Source organism: Populus nigra, chromosome 1 (genome assembly GCF_951802175.1).
Source record: "Populus nigra chromosome 1, ddPopNigr1.1, whole genome shotgun sequence".
Classification (NCBI taxonomy): domain Eukaryota; kingdom Viridiplantae; phylum Streptophyta; class Magnoliopsida; order Malpighiales; family Salicaceae; genus Populus; species Populus nigra.
In genome coordinates, this window is record NC_084852.1 from 13,606,548 (window position 1) to 13,620,886 (window position 14,339).

General features: G+C 34.2%; 1 protein-coding gene across 1 annotated transcript; it reads right to left on the bottom strand.

Moving 5' to 3' along the window:
• Positions 1 to 11,506: 11,506 nt before the first annotated feature.
• On the bottom strand, positions 11,507 to 13,907 carry LOC133681038 (vacuolar protein sorting-associated protein 29). The gene is made up of 3 exons (XM_062104125.1): positions 13,588 to 13,907; positions 12,832 to 12,969; positions 11,507 to 11,987 (listed from the first exon to the last, which is right to left on the bottom strand). The coding sequence occupies exons 1-3, from the start codon at positions 13,717 to 13,719 to the stop codon at positions 11,682 to 11,684; spliced, it is 576 nt and encodes a 191-aa protein (XP_061960109.1). The 5' UTR covers positions 13,720 to 13,907; the 3' UTR covers positions 11,507 to 11,681.
• Positions 13,908 to 14,339: the final 432 nt, after the last annotated feature.

Here is a 14,339-nt window from a genome sequence, read left to right on the forward strand (position 1 = left end):
TCTAAGGAGTTTCAATTTTTAATGTTCTCAAGGTGACTGAGCAAGATATCTATGTCAAGTTCCCTTTGAAATGTGTGTTAAAGATGGTGATGTTAGTAGTGTTATGTGCTCCTACAACCGTGTTAATGGCATTCCTAGCTACATGTGCTGATCCAAGACTCTTAAAAGACACTATCAGAGGAGAATGGGATTTACATGGGTATATGTTACATCAATTACCCAGTTAGTTAATGAATGTCTCTTTTACAGATACATTGTTTCGGATTGTGACTCCATTCAGGTGATGGTAGACAACCACAAATGGCTTGGTGACACAAAGGAGGATGTTGTTGCCCAAGTGTTAATTAAAGGCAGGCAAGCATACCATACGTGTAATGCAGGCATTTTTGTTAATGTTATGAGGACATTTCTGTTGATTTTTATGTCACAAGGCATGTTACTGTTGCACTATCTGTCTCTGAGATGGATATGCGTAACCTTTTGAAGCTCTTACAAGTCAGAAAGAACCTTTATTTAGACGAAACTTAAAGCTGAGATCTTGGAATGCATGCTAGCTTTTTTAATATTTGGGAGTGTATATTTGGTTAGAATAACTTTTTGTTTTTTGGTCAATGTAAATGCAGGGTTGGATCTTGATTGTGGAGCCTATTATCCCGACTCTCTCCAAAGTGCAGTGATGCAAGGAGAAGTAGCTGAGACAGAGATAGACAAGTCACTAAAATACCTATATGTTGTGCTAATGAGACTTGGATTCTTTGATGGGAGTCCTTTCAAATCACTTGGCAAGGATCATGTTTGCTCCCACGAACATATTTGAATTAGCAGCTGAAGCAGCCAGAGAAGGGGTTGTTCTTCTTAAAAATATTAATGAAACTTTGCCTTTGGACTCTGCCAAGTTTAAAAACATTGCAGTGATTGGACCACATGCCAATTCTACAGCAGCATTGGTTGGAAATTATCAGGTTTTAACTATATTTACAACTCAGTACAGCATTAATTTATGGCTGGCAATTTTGTTTAGAAATTTAATTCACACTACGAATTTTATACAGGTGTCCCTTGCCGATATGTGACGCCACTTGATGGCATCTCTTCATTTGGAGAAGTGATATATGAAATGGGATGCGGTGAAATGGCATGCAGGAATGATAGTTTGATTTTTCCTGCCATGGAAGCTGCTAAGAAAGCTGATGCCACTTTGTTATTGTTAGAATTATGAGATTCTGCCTTGAAAAAGATAGAGTTAAGTGCAGTTATGTTATTTGAATTTTATGTAATTATTTTTCTACTTCAGGATTTGCAGCAGGAACTTTCTGCTAATTTTGTTATTTCAATTCCAATAATCTCTCAAGTTTGTCGAGAGTTTCAATCCATTACAAGTTCTATGTAAGTCTATGTATAGACATTCGAAATTAATGGAATATTATTGATTTTTCTACTCAACTCTGCTCCTTTGTATTTATTTTTTCTATACTTAAAACTGTAATTTCTGGAACTTAAGATTTCTATCAGTGGTATCAGAGCTTTATATCCTACGGGCTGTGAGGCAAGTATTGTGAGTGACAAACACAGAGAGGGTGAGGCAATTATTGTGAGTGCTAAACACAGAGAGGGTGAGTAGAAATACTAGTGAGTTATTTTCCTTCTATTTCAATGTCTATTTCAAGTAATATAGCATCTGCAATTCTAATGTTTAGTGGTGAACTCTATCATATTTGGGCTATCAAAATGAGATTTTATCTAATATCTCAAGGCTTATGGAATGTGTGGTGACTGATTCTGATCCACCACCATTGAATGCAAATCCCACAATCGCTCAAATGAAAGCACATGAAGAAGAAAAACTCAAGAAGGACAAAGCCATTACCTGCCTACATTCTGGACTTGCAGATCGTATTTTCACCAAAATAATGAATCTAGAAACACCAAAACAAGTATAGGATAAGCTCCAAATTGAATTTGAAGGGAGCAACAGAGTCAAAGCAGTTAAGCTTCTTGCATTTAAAAGGGAATTTGAGTTGATGAAGATGAAAGATAATGAATCTGTCAAAGATTATTCTGGCAGATTAATGGATGTTGTAAATCAAATGAGACTTCTTGGAAATAAATTTAAAGATCATAAGGTAGTAGAAAAACTTATTATGTTAGTCCCACAAAAGTTTGAAGCCAAAATCTCTGCAATAGAAGAATCTTGTGATTTGCAAAATCCTACTATTGCAGAGTTAATTAGCAAACTTCACGTACAGGAGCAAAGGGTTCATATGAGAGATGATGAGGCTGTTGAAGGGGCTTTCCAAGCAAACAACAAGGGAAGGAGTGCTGGTAACCTGCCAAGAAAAAAACTTGTCAAGTTTTCTAAAGGAAAAACAAGTATACCTTCAAGAAGACAGATTTTCTTACCGTGTCCTTATTGCAGAAGAACTAACCATGCTGAGAAAGATTGCTGGTTTAAGGGTAAACCTTCTCTCCAGTGTATGTTCTGTAATAATCTTGGCCATAGCGAGAAATTTTGCAGAATCAAGAAGAAACAATCTCAGCAACAAATACAACAACAAGCAAATGTTTCTGAAGAAGGCAAAGATGATGAGGAGCATCTGTTTATGGCATCACAAGCTAGCAATACTTCTGAGCTAAATACATGGCTTATAGACAATGGCTGCACTAGTCACATGTCTAAGTTTCTGTCAATCTTTTCTTCTATTGACAGATCAATTCAACCAAAAATCAAGCTGGGAAATGGAGATATTGTGCAAGCTAAGGGAAAAGGCATTGTTGCAGTCAGCACAAATAGAGGTACTAAAACTATCACAAATCTCCTTAGTGTTGCACAGATGCTTAGGAATGGTTATGAAGTCTCTTTTAAAGAGAAATTTTGCTTTATCACTGATATACATAATTCAGAGATAGCAAATCTCAAAATGGATGGTAATAGCTTCTATTTGAAGCTTGATGCTGTTAAAGGACATGTGTTTAGTGCTAAGATTTATGAAAGCATTCTTTGGCACAAAAGATTTGGTCATTACAATCTCAATTCATTAAAGTTGCTGCATGATACTGGAATGGTAGAAAACATGTCTGAAATTCATGTTACTGCTCATACATGTGGAAGCTGTGAACTGGGAAAGCAACACCGACAACCATTTCCCAAAGGTATATCTAAAAAAGCAACTCACAAGCTGGAGTTAGTCCACTCAGACATATGTGGACCAATGAGCACAGCCTCCTTGAGCAATAATATGTACTTTATATTGTTCATTGATGACTTCAGTAGAATGACTTGGGTTTATTTTCTGAAAACCAAGTCACAAGCACTATTAATGTTCAAAAACTTCAAGAGCATGGCTGAAACTTAAAGTGGACAGAAGATCAAGGTGTTGAGAACTGATAATGAAGAAGAGTATATTTCGAAGGAGTTCAATGCCTTTTGTTTAGAATCTGGGATTGTACACCAACTGACAATTCCTTACTCTCCACAGTAGAATGGAGTTTCTGAAAGGAAGAACAGAACTATGATGGAGATGTCCAGATGTATCTTGTTTGAAAAGAAGTTGCCAAGGTTTCTTTGGGCTGAAGCAGTAAATACTTCAGTAAATTTGCTTAATATACTTTCAACTAAGTCTGTTCAAAGCAAAACACCATTAGAAGCATAGTATGGTGTCCAACCTACTGCCAAACATCTCAAAGTGTTTGGATCATTGTGCTACTTTCTTGTACCATCTGTCAAAAGAGGGAAACTGGATGAAAGAGCAGAGAAAGGAATTCTGGTGGGATATGCGATAGAATCAAAAGGTTACAGAATTTTCAATCTGAATGCAACTAAAATTCAGGTCAGCAGAGATGTGCATTTTGATGAGAATTCCTGCTGAAATTGGGACTTAAAAAGAGTTGATCAGAATATCACAGCTGCACTTGAACCAGCAGTAAGAAGTATTGGTGTTAAAGTTCAACAAGACATTGAAGCAACTTCAGATACAGCAGTACTTAAGGTTAGGCCATTGTCTAATGTGTACAAAAAATGTAATCTTATACATGCTGAGCCTACAAACTATACTGAAGCTGCAAGAGTTCCAGCTTAGATTGAAGCAATGAAATCAGAAATTGATTCCATTGAAAGAAATGGGACTTGGAGATTGACTGAACTTCCTGAAGATAAAAAGAAAATTAGAGTGAAGTGGGTCTTCAGAACCAAATTCAATCCAGATGGTTCAATCTTCAAACACAAGGCTAGATTGGTTATTAAAGGCTTTGCTCAAGTTGCTGGAGTGGATTATGGAGATACTTTTGCACCAGTAGCTAGGCATGACACTATAAAACTCCTACTTGCTCTTGTGGGACAAAAAGGATGGAGAGTATATCATTTAGATGTTAAGTCTGCTTTTCTAAATGGAATACTTCTTGAAGAAATTTATGTTCAGCAACCAGAAGGCTTTGTAGTTGCTAATAATGAACACAAAGTATACAAGCTACACAAGGCTCTTTATGGCTTGAAGCAAACAAGCACTAAGGGCCTGGTACAACAGAATTGACACTCATTTGATTCAAGTGGGATTCAAGAGAAGTGAAAATGAAGCTACTTTGTATCTGAAACAAGATGAAGATGGTCTGCAGCTGGTGATATCACTCTATATAGACGACATGCTAGTTACTGGAAGCAATGCAAAGTTGCTGGAAGAGTTCAAAACAGAAATGCAAGATGTTTTTGAAATGTCTGATCTTGGCATTATGAACTACTTTCTTGGAATGGAAATACATCAATGTAGTTCGGGTATTTTTGTTTCACAAAGGAAATATGTTGTTGATATACTCAAGAAGTTCAAACTTGAGTCCTGCAAATAAGTAGCAACTCCTTTGGCACAAAATGAGAAGATTTCAAAAAATGATGGTGAGAAACTTGAAGATCCCTCTGGATTTAGAAGTTTAGTGGGCAGTTTACTATATTTAACAGCAACTAGACCTGACTTGATGTTTCCAGCTGGTTTGCTGTCAAGGTTCATGAGCTCACCTAGCAATATTCACATGGGAATTGCTAAAAGGGTGTTGAAGTACATTAGAGGAATAGCTGATCTTGGCATCTGGTACTTGAAGACAGGAGGAGTAAAACTAATTGGTTATGTAGACAGTGAATGGGCAGGGAGTGTTGATGACATGAAAAACACCTCTGAGTATGTTTTTAACATTGGTTTAGGTGCAATCTGTTGGAATGCAAAGAAGCAAGAGGTGGTGGCACGATCAACTGCAGAAGCAGAGTATATCTCCATGGCAGCAGCTGCAAATCAAGCAATTTGGTTAAACAAGTTGTTTGTTGATTTGGGTCAAGATCAAAGCTCACCAATTGAGCTTTATTATGACAACAAATCTGCTATTGCTATTGCTCTAAATCCGGTTCAACATGGCAGAACCAAGCATATCAATGTAAAATTTCATTCTATAAGAGAAGCTGAGAAGAATCTGCTTATAAAGCTACACTATTGTCCAAAAGATGTTCAACTTGCTGATATAATGACTAAAGCTCTTCCTACATCAAGGCTGGAATTTCTAAGGATGAAACTTGGTTTGTCCAAGGCAAGTCTCAAGGAGGAGTGTTAGAATTATGAGATTCTGCCTTGAGAAAGATAGAGTTAAGTGCAATTATGTTATTTGAATTTTATGTAATTGTTTTTCTACTTCAGGATTTGCAGCAGGAACTTTCTGCTAAGTTTGTTATTTCAATTCCAATAATCTCTCAAGTTTGTTGAGAGTTTCAATCCATTACAAATTCTATGTAAGTCTATATATAGACATTCGAAATTAATGGAATATTATTGATTTTTCTACTCAACTCTGCTCCTTTGTATCTATTTTTCCTATACTTAAAACTGTAGTTTCTGGAACTTAAAATTTCTATCAGTTATTGATGGGCTTGGATTTATCGATTGAGGCTGAGAATTTGGATAAGGAGGATCTCCTTCTCCCAGGATACCAGACTCAATTGATAAACCAAGTTGCTCAATTCTCTAGAGTTCCAGTGATTCTGATAATCATGTCAGCAAGTGGGCTTGATATCTCTTTTGCAAGGGATAATGATAAGATTCAAGCTATCTTATGGGTTGGACATCCTGGACAAGAAGGAGGTCGAGGCATTGCCGATGTTGTTTTTGGAAAATATAATCCCGGTAAGCATTCTATTTTAATCTGTTAATATCTCCTGCGAGTAATTAATTAACCGAAATTCTATTTTTTCTATTATTATAGGAGGGAGAATGCCACTCACATGGTATGAGAGTAGCTATGTTGATATGTTACCTATGACATGCCACTGCGACCTGTTGACAGCAATTCGGTTATCTTGGAAGAACATATTAATTCTACAATGGCTCAACAGTTTATCCATTTGAATATGGACTCAGCTACACAGAGTTTGGGAACGAGCTAGCATCCTCAGCTGAAGCCTATCTTGAAATCAAATTGAACAAGTATCAACAATTAATGCCTGACTTGAACTACACCAATGATCAAGGCTACAGGCAAAGTTGTCTTGCAATTTTTGTTGATGATTTATAAGGTGACAGTCCAAAACGTAGGGGATAAGGACGGCAGTGAAGTGGTCATGGTTTACTCAAAACCTCCAGATGGTGTTAGTGGGGCTCATGCCAAGCAAGTCATTGGATTTGAGAGGGTGTTTGCGGCAACAGGTAAGAGCAACAAGGTGAGATTTTCTTTTAATGCTTGCAAGAGCCTGGCAATTGTAGATACTACAGGTTACAAGGTTATTCCATCTGGTGTGCATAAAATCACGGTGGGAGATGGTGGCCTTTTGTTTTTCGTCAGAGTGAGCTTCAACCACTAGCAGGTTGATGTTTCTCCTAGGATCGAGTTGGAGATTAGGGTTTTTTTTTCTTTCTAGATGTTAGTTTTCAGCTAAGTTGTTTCTTGTGGAGGGCTTCTTTGTCATGAAAGTAGGTTTTGTTTGCAGGAATTCATTTTCAAATTCAGTGCTTCTCAATATTTCCTTGTAATCTCAATCAAATTTAATCTTCAGATTTTCTCTTTGCAAATGATTATATTTTGTTGTGTGATCATCACACATGACAGAAGCACTTCTTCAGGTAAATATGCTGTCGCTGACAGGCTTCCTCACATGTCATCTATCCTCAGATGGTATACGAACAATTTGAATAGATATTGGAGAGAGATCGATGTTAGAATGCTCCAAAAATAATGAAGAAATTACTATTGTGGCTGTTAGCAGACGAAAACTAAAATCAGAATAAGATTACGTGCATGCATTTAAGCTAATAGATATATGAAGTTGTTGATAAGATCACAAATCTAACAGTTAGTTTTCAGATAATTTTTTTAAAAAAAAATTATTATTGTTGTATTTTTTATTTAAATTATTTAAATTAGATAATCTTATTAAATTCAATTGCATCAATAACAATATGAGTGTTGGATTTTTTTTTGGTTATTTTCAGGAATGTTTGCATCCCATGAATATTTTTTTTTCTCATTGAAAAAAATTTAGGTGGAATATAGCAGGGTACTACCCCCTAGCTAGTGTGTTTGGCTGGGAGATATGATGGTTTTTTTCAAAGATATAACATACTTTAAGTACAAATCACATCTTCAAAAACTAAAAAAACATGTTTCTTACTAAAAAAAAAGCATAAACTACCTTTCATCCAAACACATACATATTATATATTATATATTATATAGAACTTTAAATAATACAAAATAAATTTCTTACGTCACTCTTAACCATAGTTTTGAAACTCGACCTGGTCATCGACCCGATCAAGTGATCGGGCCATGGGTCAGATGAGTTGACCCGGGTCAACCCAAAAAAAAAACAAAAACACCTATACAACACATTCACTTTTATTGAATGAACACATTAAGTTCTTTTGTGTCCATAGAAGCAAAATTTGAATCAAAAGTCGAAGGAATTGAGCCAATCTTGTCAAAACACCTAATAAATCATCAGCATGCTTCTTTGAAACTTCATCATCACAATCATCTTCAATATCATTAATATTTATGATATCTACATTTCAAACACAATTAATAAATAAATATTATATATTAAACAAACTTTATTTTAAATAATATTTGTCAATAAATAATCACAAATCTTCAACTCGTCACGATTATTCAAAAGCAGATTTGACGTTTTCAGATCTCGATGAAGAACCCAACTATCATGAAGATACTTCATACCCTCCTACAACTGGAACATTAAGCATTTAGCTTCACTCTGACTAAATGGTTGTCGCATTGACTCAATGAGTCCTTTAAGGTCATGCTCCATGTACTCTATCACCATAAAAATGCTATCAAGACTACTCCCTACCACAACTTCTTTAACATCAATAACTGAAGGATGATGAAAAGAGAGAAGAATGTTTATTTCCCTAAGAGAAGTCAGTGGAAAACCTTCACGTTCTTTCTCCATCTTTACCTTCTCCAATGCTACAATTTTCCCTGTCTTCTTTTCTCTGGCTCTATATACAACACCATAAGTGCCCTCATCTATTTTATTTAGTCTCTCAAACTCATCAACACTTCTACACCCCTGAAGCATGTTTACACTTCTTTGAGGTGGACCTGCAGGTTCTGGTGTTTTGTAAGAATCATCTTCATCCTCAGGTTCTGTATCAGAATCACATATCAAGAGTCAAGTCGTCTTCTGCTCCTCAGTTTTTGTTTCGTTAATTCAAATTGATTTCATTTTTCGTTAATTAGGTTTTCATCTGTCCCCAATTCTGCTTCGTTCTTCTTCAACGTTTTTGCCTTTTAAAAGGCCAAAACAACGTCGTTTAATGTCTGTTAATATAAAAAAATTAGGTCGAGTCTCACCCGGGTTTGACCGGGTGGACCCGATCCCAGGTCGACCAGGTTTCACCGGGCTAACTCTCAAGCGGGTTTTAACCTCCACCCGGACCAGTTCTGGGCCTGGGTCCCGGGTCGACCTGCCGGGCTGGTCCGGGTTTTAAAACTGTGCTCCTAACCTCTATTGGTTTGGCTAATTGGAGATTGCATTGACTTCTTGCACACAAGAAATTAGGAGCAAGTGGGAATGTGAATTCTATCTTCTTGTTATTTTTCCCCTCAAAAAAGAGAATTATTTTTTTTTCTAGTATTTAGAAAATTAGTGTTTTATTTTCCATGAAAATTAAATTTATTAAAATAATTAAAGGTGCAATTATTTTCATTTTCTAAAATTTTTTACTCAATATTTGTAACAATCTTGAATTCATAATTCAGGAATTGAATTATAGAAATTGTAAGTTTTGAATTGAATGATTTTTATTAAATTGGAATTGCAATTACAAGAAAAAAAAATGACATGGATAAAAAAAATTTGATGACCATTTTAAGGCGACTCGGGATGTGTAATTAGTTGCTTTATCTGGGTCAATTTAAGATTTTGTTGTCTTAATATTTAAAATACAAAAATATTTGTGTCTTGAAATTCTTTTTAAAGTCAATTAGAGTTTTGATCGAGTCGTGCAAATCGTCTTTGGGGTCGTTGACTTAATCATATTTGTTAGTGAATAATATAAATCATATCTTGAGACTCCATCTAAAAGCTTAAGTTATTGGGTTGAAATGATTTTTTGACATGGTATTAGAGTCTTGATGACTAAGCGGTTACGAGTTCGAATCTCATCATCCTCATTTATTTGATAAAAAAATAAGTACAATGTAATATAGGTCTGTGCAAGTTTCAAGTTTAAAGTTGAGACCTCACCTAAAAACTTAAATTATTGGGTTGAGATGATTCTTTTAACAAGATTAAATATGATTAACCCCCACAAAGTTTAATTTGAAACCCAAATTAACGAGGCAAAATGTCGGATTAAGAGGTCTCCAAATTAAACTGTCAGAAAGGGTTTAATAACTCTGCCTAAGAGTTCCCCACAACAATATGCAGACATTGCGTTATTTTATGTTTTTTAATACACTTATGTCAAAATTATTGTAATATTAATTTTTTAATTAAAACTTGGTTTTATAATTATGATAAGATGTTCCCTAAAAAGAATATTCTAGTAAAAACTTCTCAAGATAATTTAGCACGTTAATGAGACGACGAAGTAATTTTAATTAGAGAGTTACTTTTTTATCCTTATTTTTAGTGGTCTATTTTTTTCTAGTATGGGTTTTGATTACTTTTTATTTTTATTAGATGAATGACATATATAACAAAAAGTTATATTATTTTTATGAAATTCAAAACATTATTAAAGAAAGGAATAACTTTGATAGTAAATTAGTTTGATTCAATAAAATTTAAATTATTACTTTTTATATAAAATAAATTATTGTTGTATAATTAAATAAAAAAATTCAAGGGCTAACCAGAGCACAAAATAATTAGATATCTTATTAATTCTTCTTATGTTATCAACTTCAAGACTTAATTTTTAGCAGGTATTAATAATTATTTTAATATTTATTAACTTTGTAATTCTTAATCTATTTTATTAAAAATATATATTAGATTTAATTGAATCCACGATTAAAACTTTCCTTATTGCTAAAGAAACCTACATATTTTTTTATATTAATTTTTTTTAATATAAACCGTATTAATATAATACGAGTCAATCATCAAATTAAGTCTAATACGTAGAGGAACATATAAATAACTGTTGTTTTTCATATCAACTGAAACTAAATCATTCTTTGAGCGATCTTATGAACACACTTTACACTCAAAAGAATTTAATAAAGAAAATTTGAATGTTTGTATAATGTTTGGATCTGGATGTTGAATATAACTTTTTAATTGTTAAGAGGATATTTAGAAGTATGATAGCGATTGTTTTTTTATTTTTTACTTTGAAATATAATTTTTTTATTTTTAAAATATTATTTTTTATATCAATACATTAAAACAATCCCAAAACATAAAAAAAAATAAAAAAATAAACAAAATTTAATATTTGATATATATAAATGTTTAAAAATAGCTAAATAATGTTTGCTTAAATTATATTATCATGCTTTATAGATATAAGATTATATTGTTGGAGGATTATTAGTTAGAAAATCATTGCCCACTTAAGGTTTTTTAAAATTTTAAATTATTTTTTTTATATTTGTTAAATTCACTAATATCAAAAATTATTTTTAAAAATAAAAAAAAATTATATTAATACATTTTTTAACAAAAAATAATAATTAAAAAAACAGCCGACTCCTCTCTCTCACAAACTCGATCGGTTTCTTTCTATTCTATCCCATCAATATCCGTGCCGGCTCTTGCTTATCATATTTCTTAGAAAGTTCGCAGGTACAAGCTTACATGGACGAACTCAATATGGAAGACGCAGTGAGATCGATTAGGAATTCTTGCCAGTGGAGGCTTTGCAGCACACAAGAAACCAAAGGAATAATACACGACATACATTGCAAATTAACCAGAAGAGAACCATGACAACTTGACTGAGAAAAATAGTGTTGAATTCAAATGCAGGACCATGGTTGGTCATCAGCTTTCTTCTTTCTCAATAAATCATTATTCATAAACTATAAATTTCATTGATGGTTCTAAATTGTCATAACTCATAAATGAACCAAAGGCTTTCTCCACTCAAATATGCACAAATAGTGGATCACATTTCATTTCAAGGAATCCAAATACAATACCAGGAAAAGAAAAGGAAAAAATAAAAAACCTGCAGGCTGCAGATTCAATGAGCGGAGTGAGTGGCAGCAGTCGTCTTCTTAAAATCAATCTTGTCAACTTTAACCTCGCCATCAATGAGCTCGTAAACATACACCACAACACGTAGGCCATCAATGTCCATGAGGACAAAGCTTGGGTTCACATCATAGGTAATGTTGCTGTAGGCACCGGTGGCAGACCCTGGGTTTATAACAACACCTCCCTCGTGTTTGTAAGCTGTGAATTGATGGGTATGACCGGTCACAAGTATGTCCACATCCAGCTGCCTCTGGAGCATTGCTAGTGAGTCCAAATCCCCCCACGGAACAACCTTTAAAACATCAAACCAACAAAACAAAACTAGAAATTACAGGATGAAACTCATCACAAAATCTGCACAGCACTCATGACAAACAAATCATTAACTTTCTACAAAAGCTTTGGCCTTTGCCAGCACAATATGGTTTTTCAAGAATACAAATTATGAGGCTAGCGGATGTTCCGATCAAGAATAAGCAAGATGGGTGCCAATGGGATTTACAACAACACAGGAAAGAATGGAGAGGACTTCGTCTCATCTTTGCAACTATCTTTGTTCTTTCTTACTTCATAAAATGACAAATCAAACAAACAGAGGAAGAAGTAACTAGGGGAAATGGATATACATCACACTTGATGTCTACTCAAGGAAGTTTCACACCAAAAAGGTAATAAATGCTTAACAATGAAAGGTGAGGTATTCCCAAAAATATCAGTTGAAGTCCTAAAGCTATGAGCAATGAACCAGTGGCGAATTACATGAATATGACGATAGTGGCAGCACTAATTAAAAAATCAGGTTAATTTTATCGAAGAAAGTTTGACAAATTAAGGACAAATGAAAACAAGAATAAGGTTTGACAAAGAGACATCTTAATCTTAGCTGACACGGAAAGAAAAATTGCACCACGGAAAAAATTACATGTCTAATGAACCACAACAACTGAAAAAGAGGTTGTTATATTCGAGTGTTGTACAAAAAGGCCACAAATTTAGAATAGCATGAGGATCTAGTGTAACATCCTGTTTATGCTGGGAAGAATGCAACAGGCATCGTATGCTAGTAAAATAGACAAATGAACTATGTTTAGGGAAAAAAGAAATAAAAATAAAGTAGGAGAGATAGGAAATCAAACCTGATGACCATGGCACAGTCCCAACTTGAATTGACCAATAGTTAATGTTTTGGTCTCTGGATATCGAGTATCTTCATCATATTCACCTCGAGTGATATGTAAGTCAGGGCAAAGAGTCTTCAAGTAGTCATGAACTTCCTGAAAATCTCACAAGTAAAAAAAGAGTTGGTGAAATTTATTTCAGTAAGTTAAACAGAACTGGTGCTTAAATGCTTCTTGTGGATATGCACTATCTCAAAAGACATTCAAACTGCTATCGGCAAACAAGTTGATGGGGTTCTTTTAATTTCCAAAAGGAGAACACTTGGACTATAAAAACCAAGGCTCCTAGGATTCAAAAACCAGAGACAATGCCGAAAAAGCCAAGATGGGCAACTCTGCAATCACAAGGTTGACCATTGAGATGCATCTAAGAGCCTAACATGAGAGCAGGATAGTAGTTTAATACATTAGCAACCAAAATTACTTTAGTCAAACATCAAGCTGTTGGGTTAAACCCAGCTCCTAGAAAGTTTGCCAAACGGGAAATATCCTACAGAGGTTTAGTCCAAGTGAAAAGGCCATCAGCATTAATGTTTTCAAATTCAATGAAGCAAGGATACAGTGATGATATAAAAAAAGAAAAAAAAGGATTTGATTTGACCAAATAATAAGAATCCAATTATAAGTGAACTGAGATAGAGGCGAAGGAAACCCATTATTTATAATACAATAGTAGAATTAAACAAGGTTAATTAAATGAAAAAGAAGAGATACTTTGATAGAAAGATTGCCAGTGCAAATGATGTGCTGGATCTTGCCAGGAACAAGCATGGACTTGAACTTTGCAGGGAGATCAGGTGCTCTGTGGGGTATGTGTAGATCCCCCAGCGCCAATACCAACACCATCTCTAACACTCAGATTTAACCACCAACTTTTTTCCCACACACACAAAGACCTTCCTCTTTTTCGCAAAACCCTCTCTCTCTCGCTCTCTCTCTCTCTCTCTCTGGTCCTGTTCTTGATCAATGAGATTGATTCTCTCTAGTTTCGTTTTGATCGCTTTTGGGATGAACGGCGTCGTTCTCTGCCCGTCCAAGACTTCCAAACGAATCAGGTGGGTGTCCTTGATGAGCAAATGACATATTTGTCCCCCAAATTTATAACTTAAAAGAAATATATATATATATATATATATATCACAATCATTGTGAATTTTAAAATTCATTTTCCTTTCATTTACCTTATAGCCTTAGAATTTGTCCCAGTATGATTGTTGTGTTGTCGTTGGTTTCTTGGGCTATATTATAGGATTAACTATATTAAATTATTTAATTATGAATTATTTTATTGTGATGAGAAGAGATGAGATGATAATAGTTACATAAATGATAAATGAATAGTTTTTAACATGAAATATTGATACTATATATTCTTTAATGTGTTTATATTAATCTCTTATAATCATTTAGTAAATGGTTGTAGCAAAGTTAATTAAAAATATGATTAAATTAACATAATTGAAATT

Excerpts from the sequence above, each read along its gene's own strand:
- LOC133681038 (XM_062104125.1), bottom strand. The coding sequence starts at position 13,719 with ATGGTGTTGGTATTGGCGCTGGGGGATCTACACATACCCCACAGAGCA. Across the intron at positions 12,970-13,587 it reads CTGGCAATCTTTCTATCAAA|GAAGTTCATGACTACTTGAA; the intron begins GTATCTCTTCTT and ends TGAGATTTTCAG. Across the intron at positions 11,988-12,831 it reads GACTGTGCCATGGTCATCAG|GTTGTTCCGTGGGGGGATTT; the intron begins GTTTGATTTCCT and ends GATGTTTTAAAG.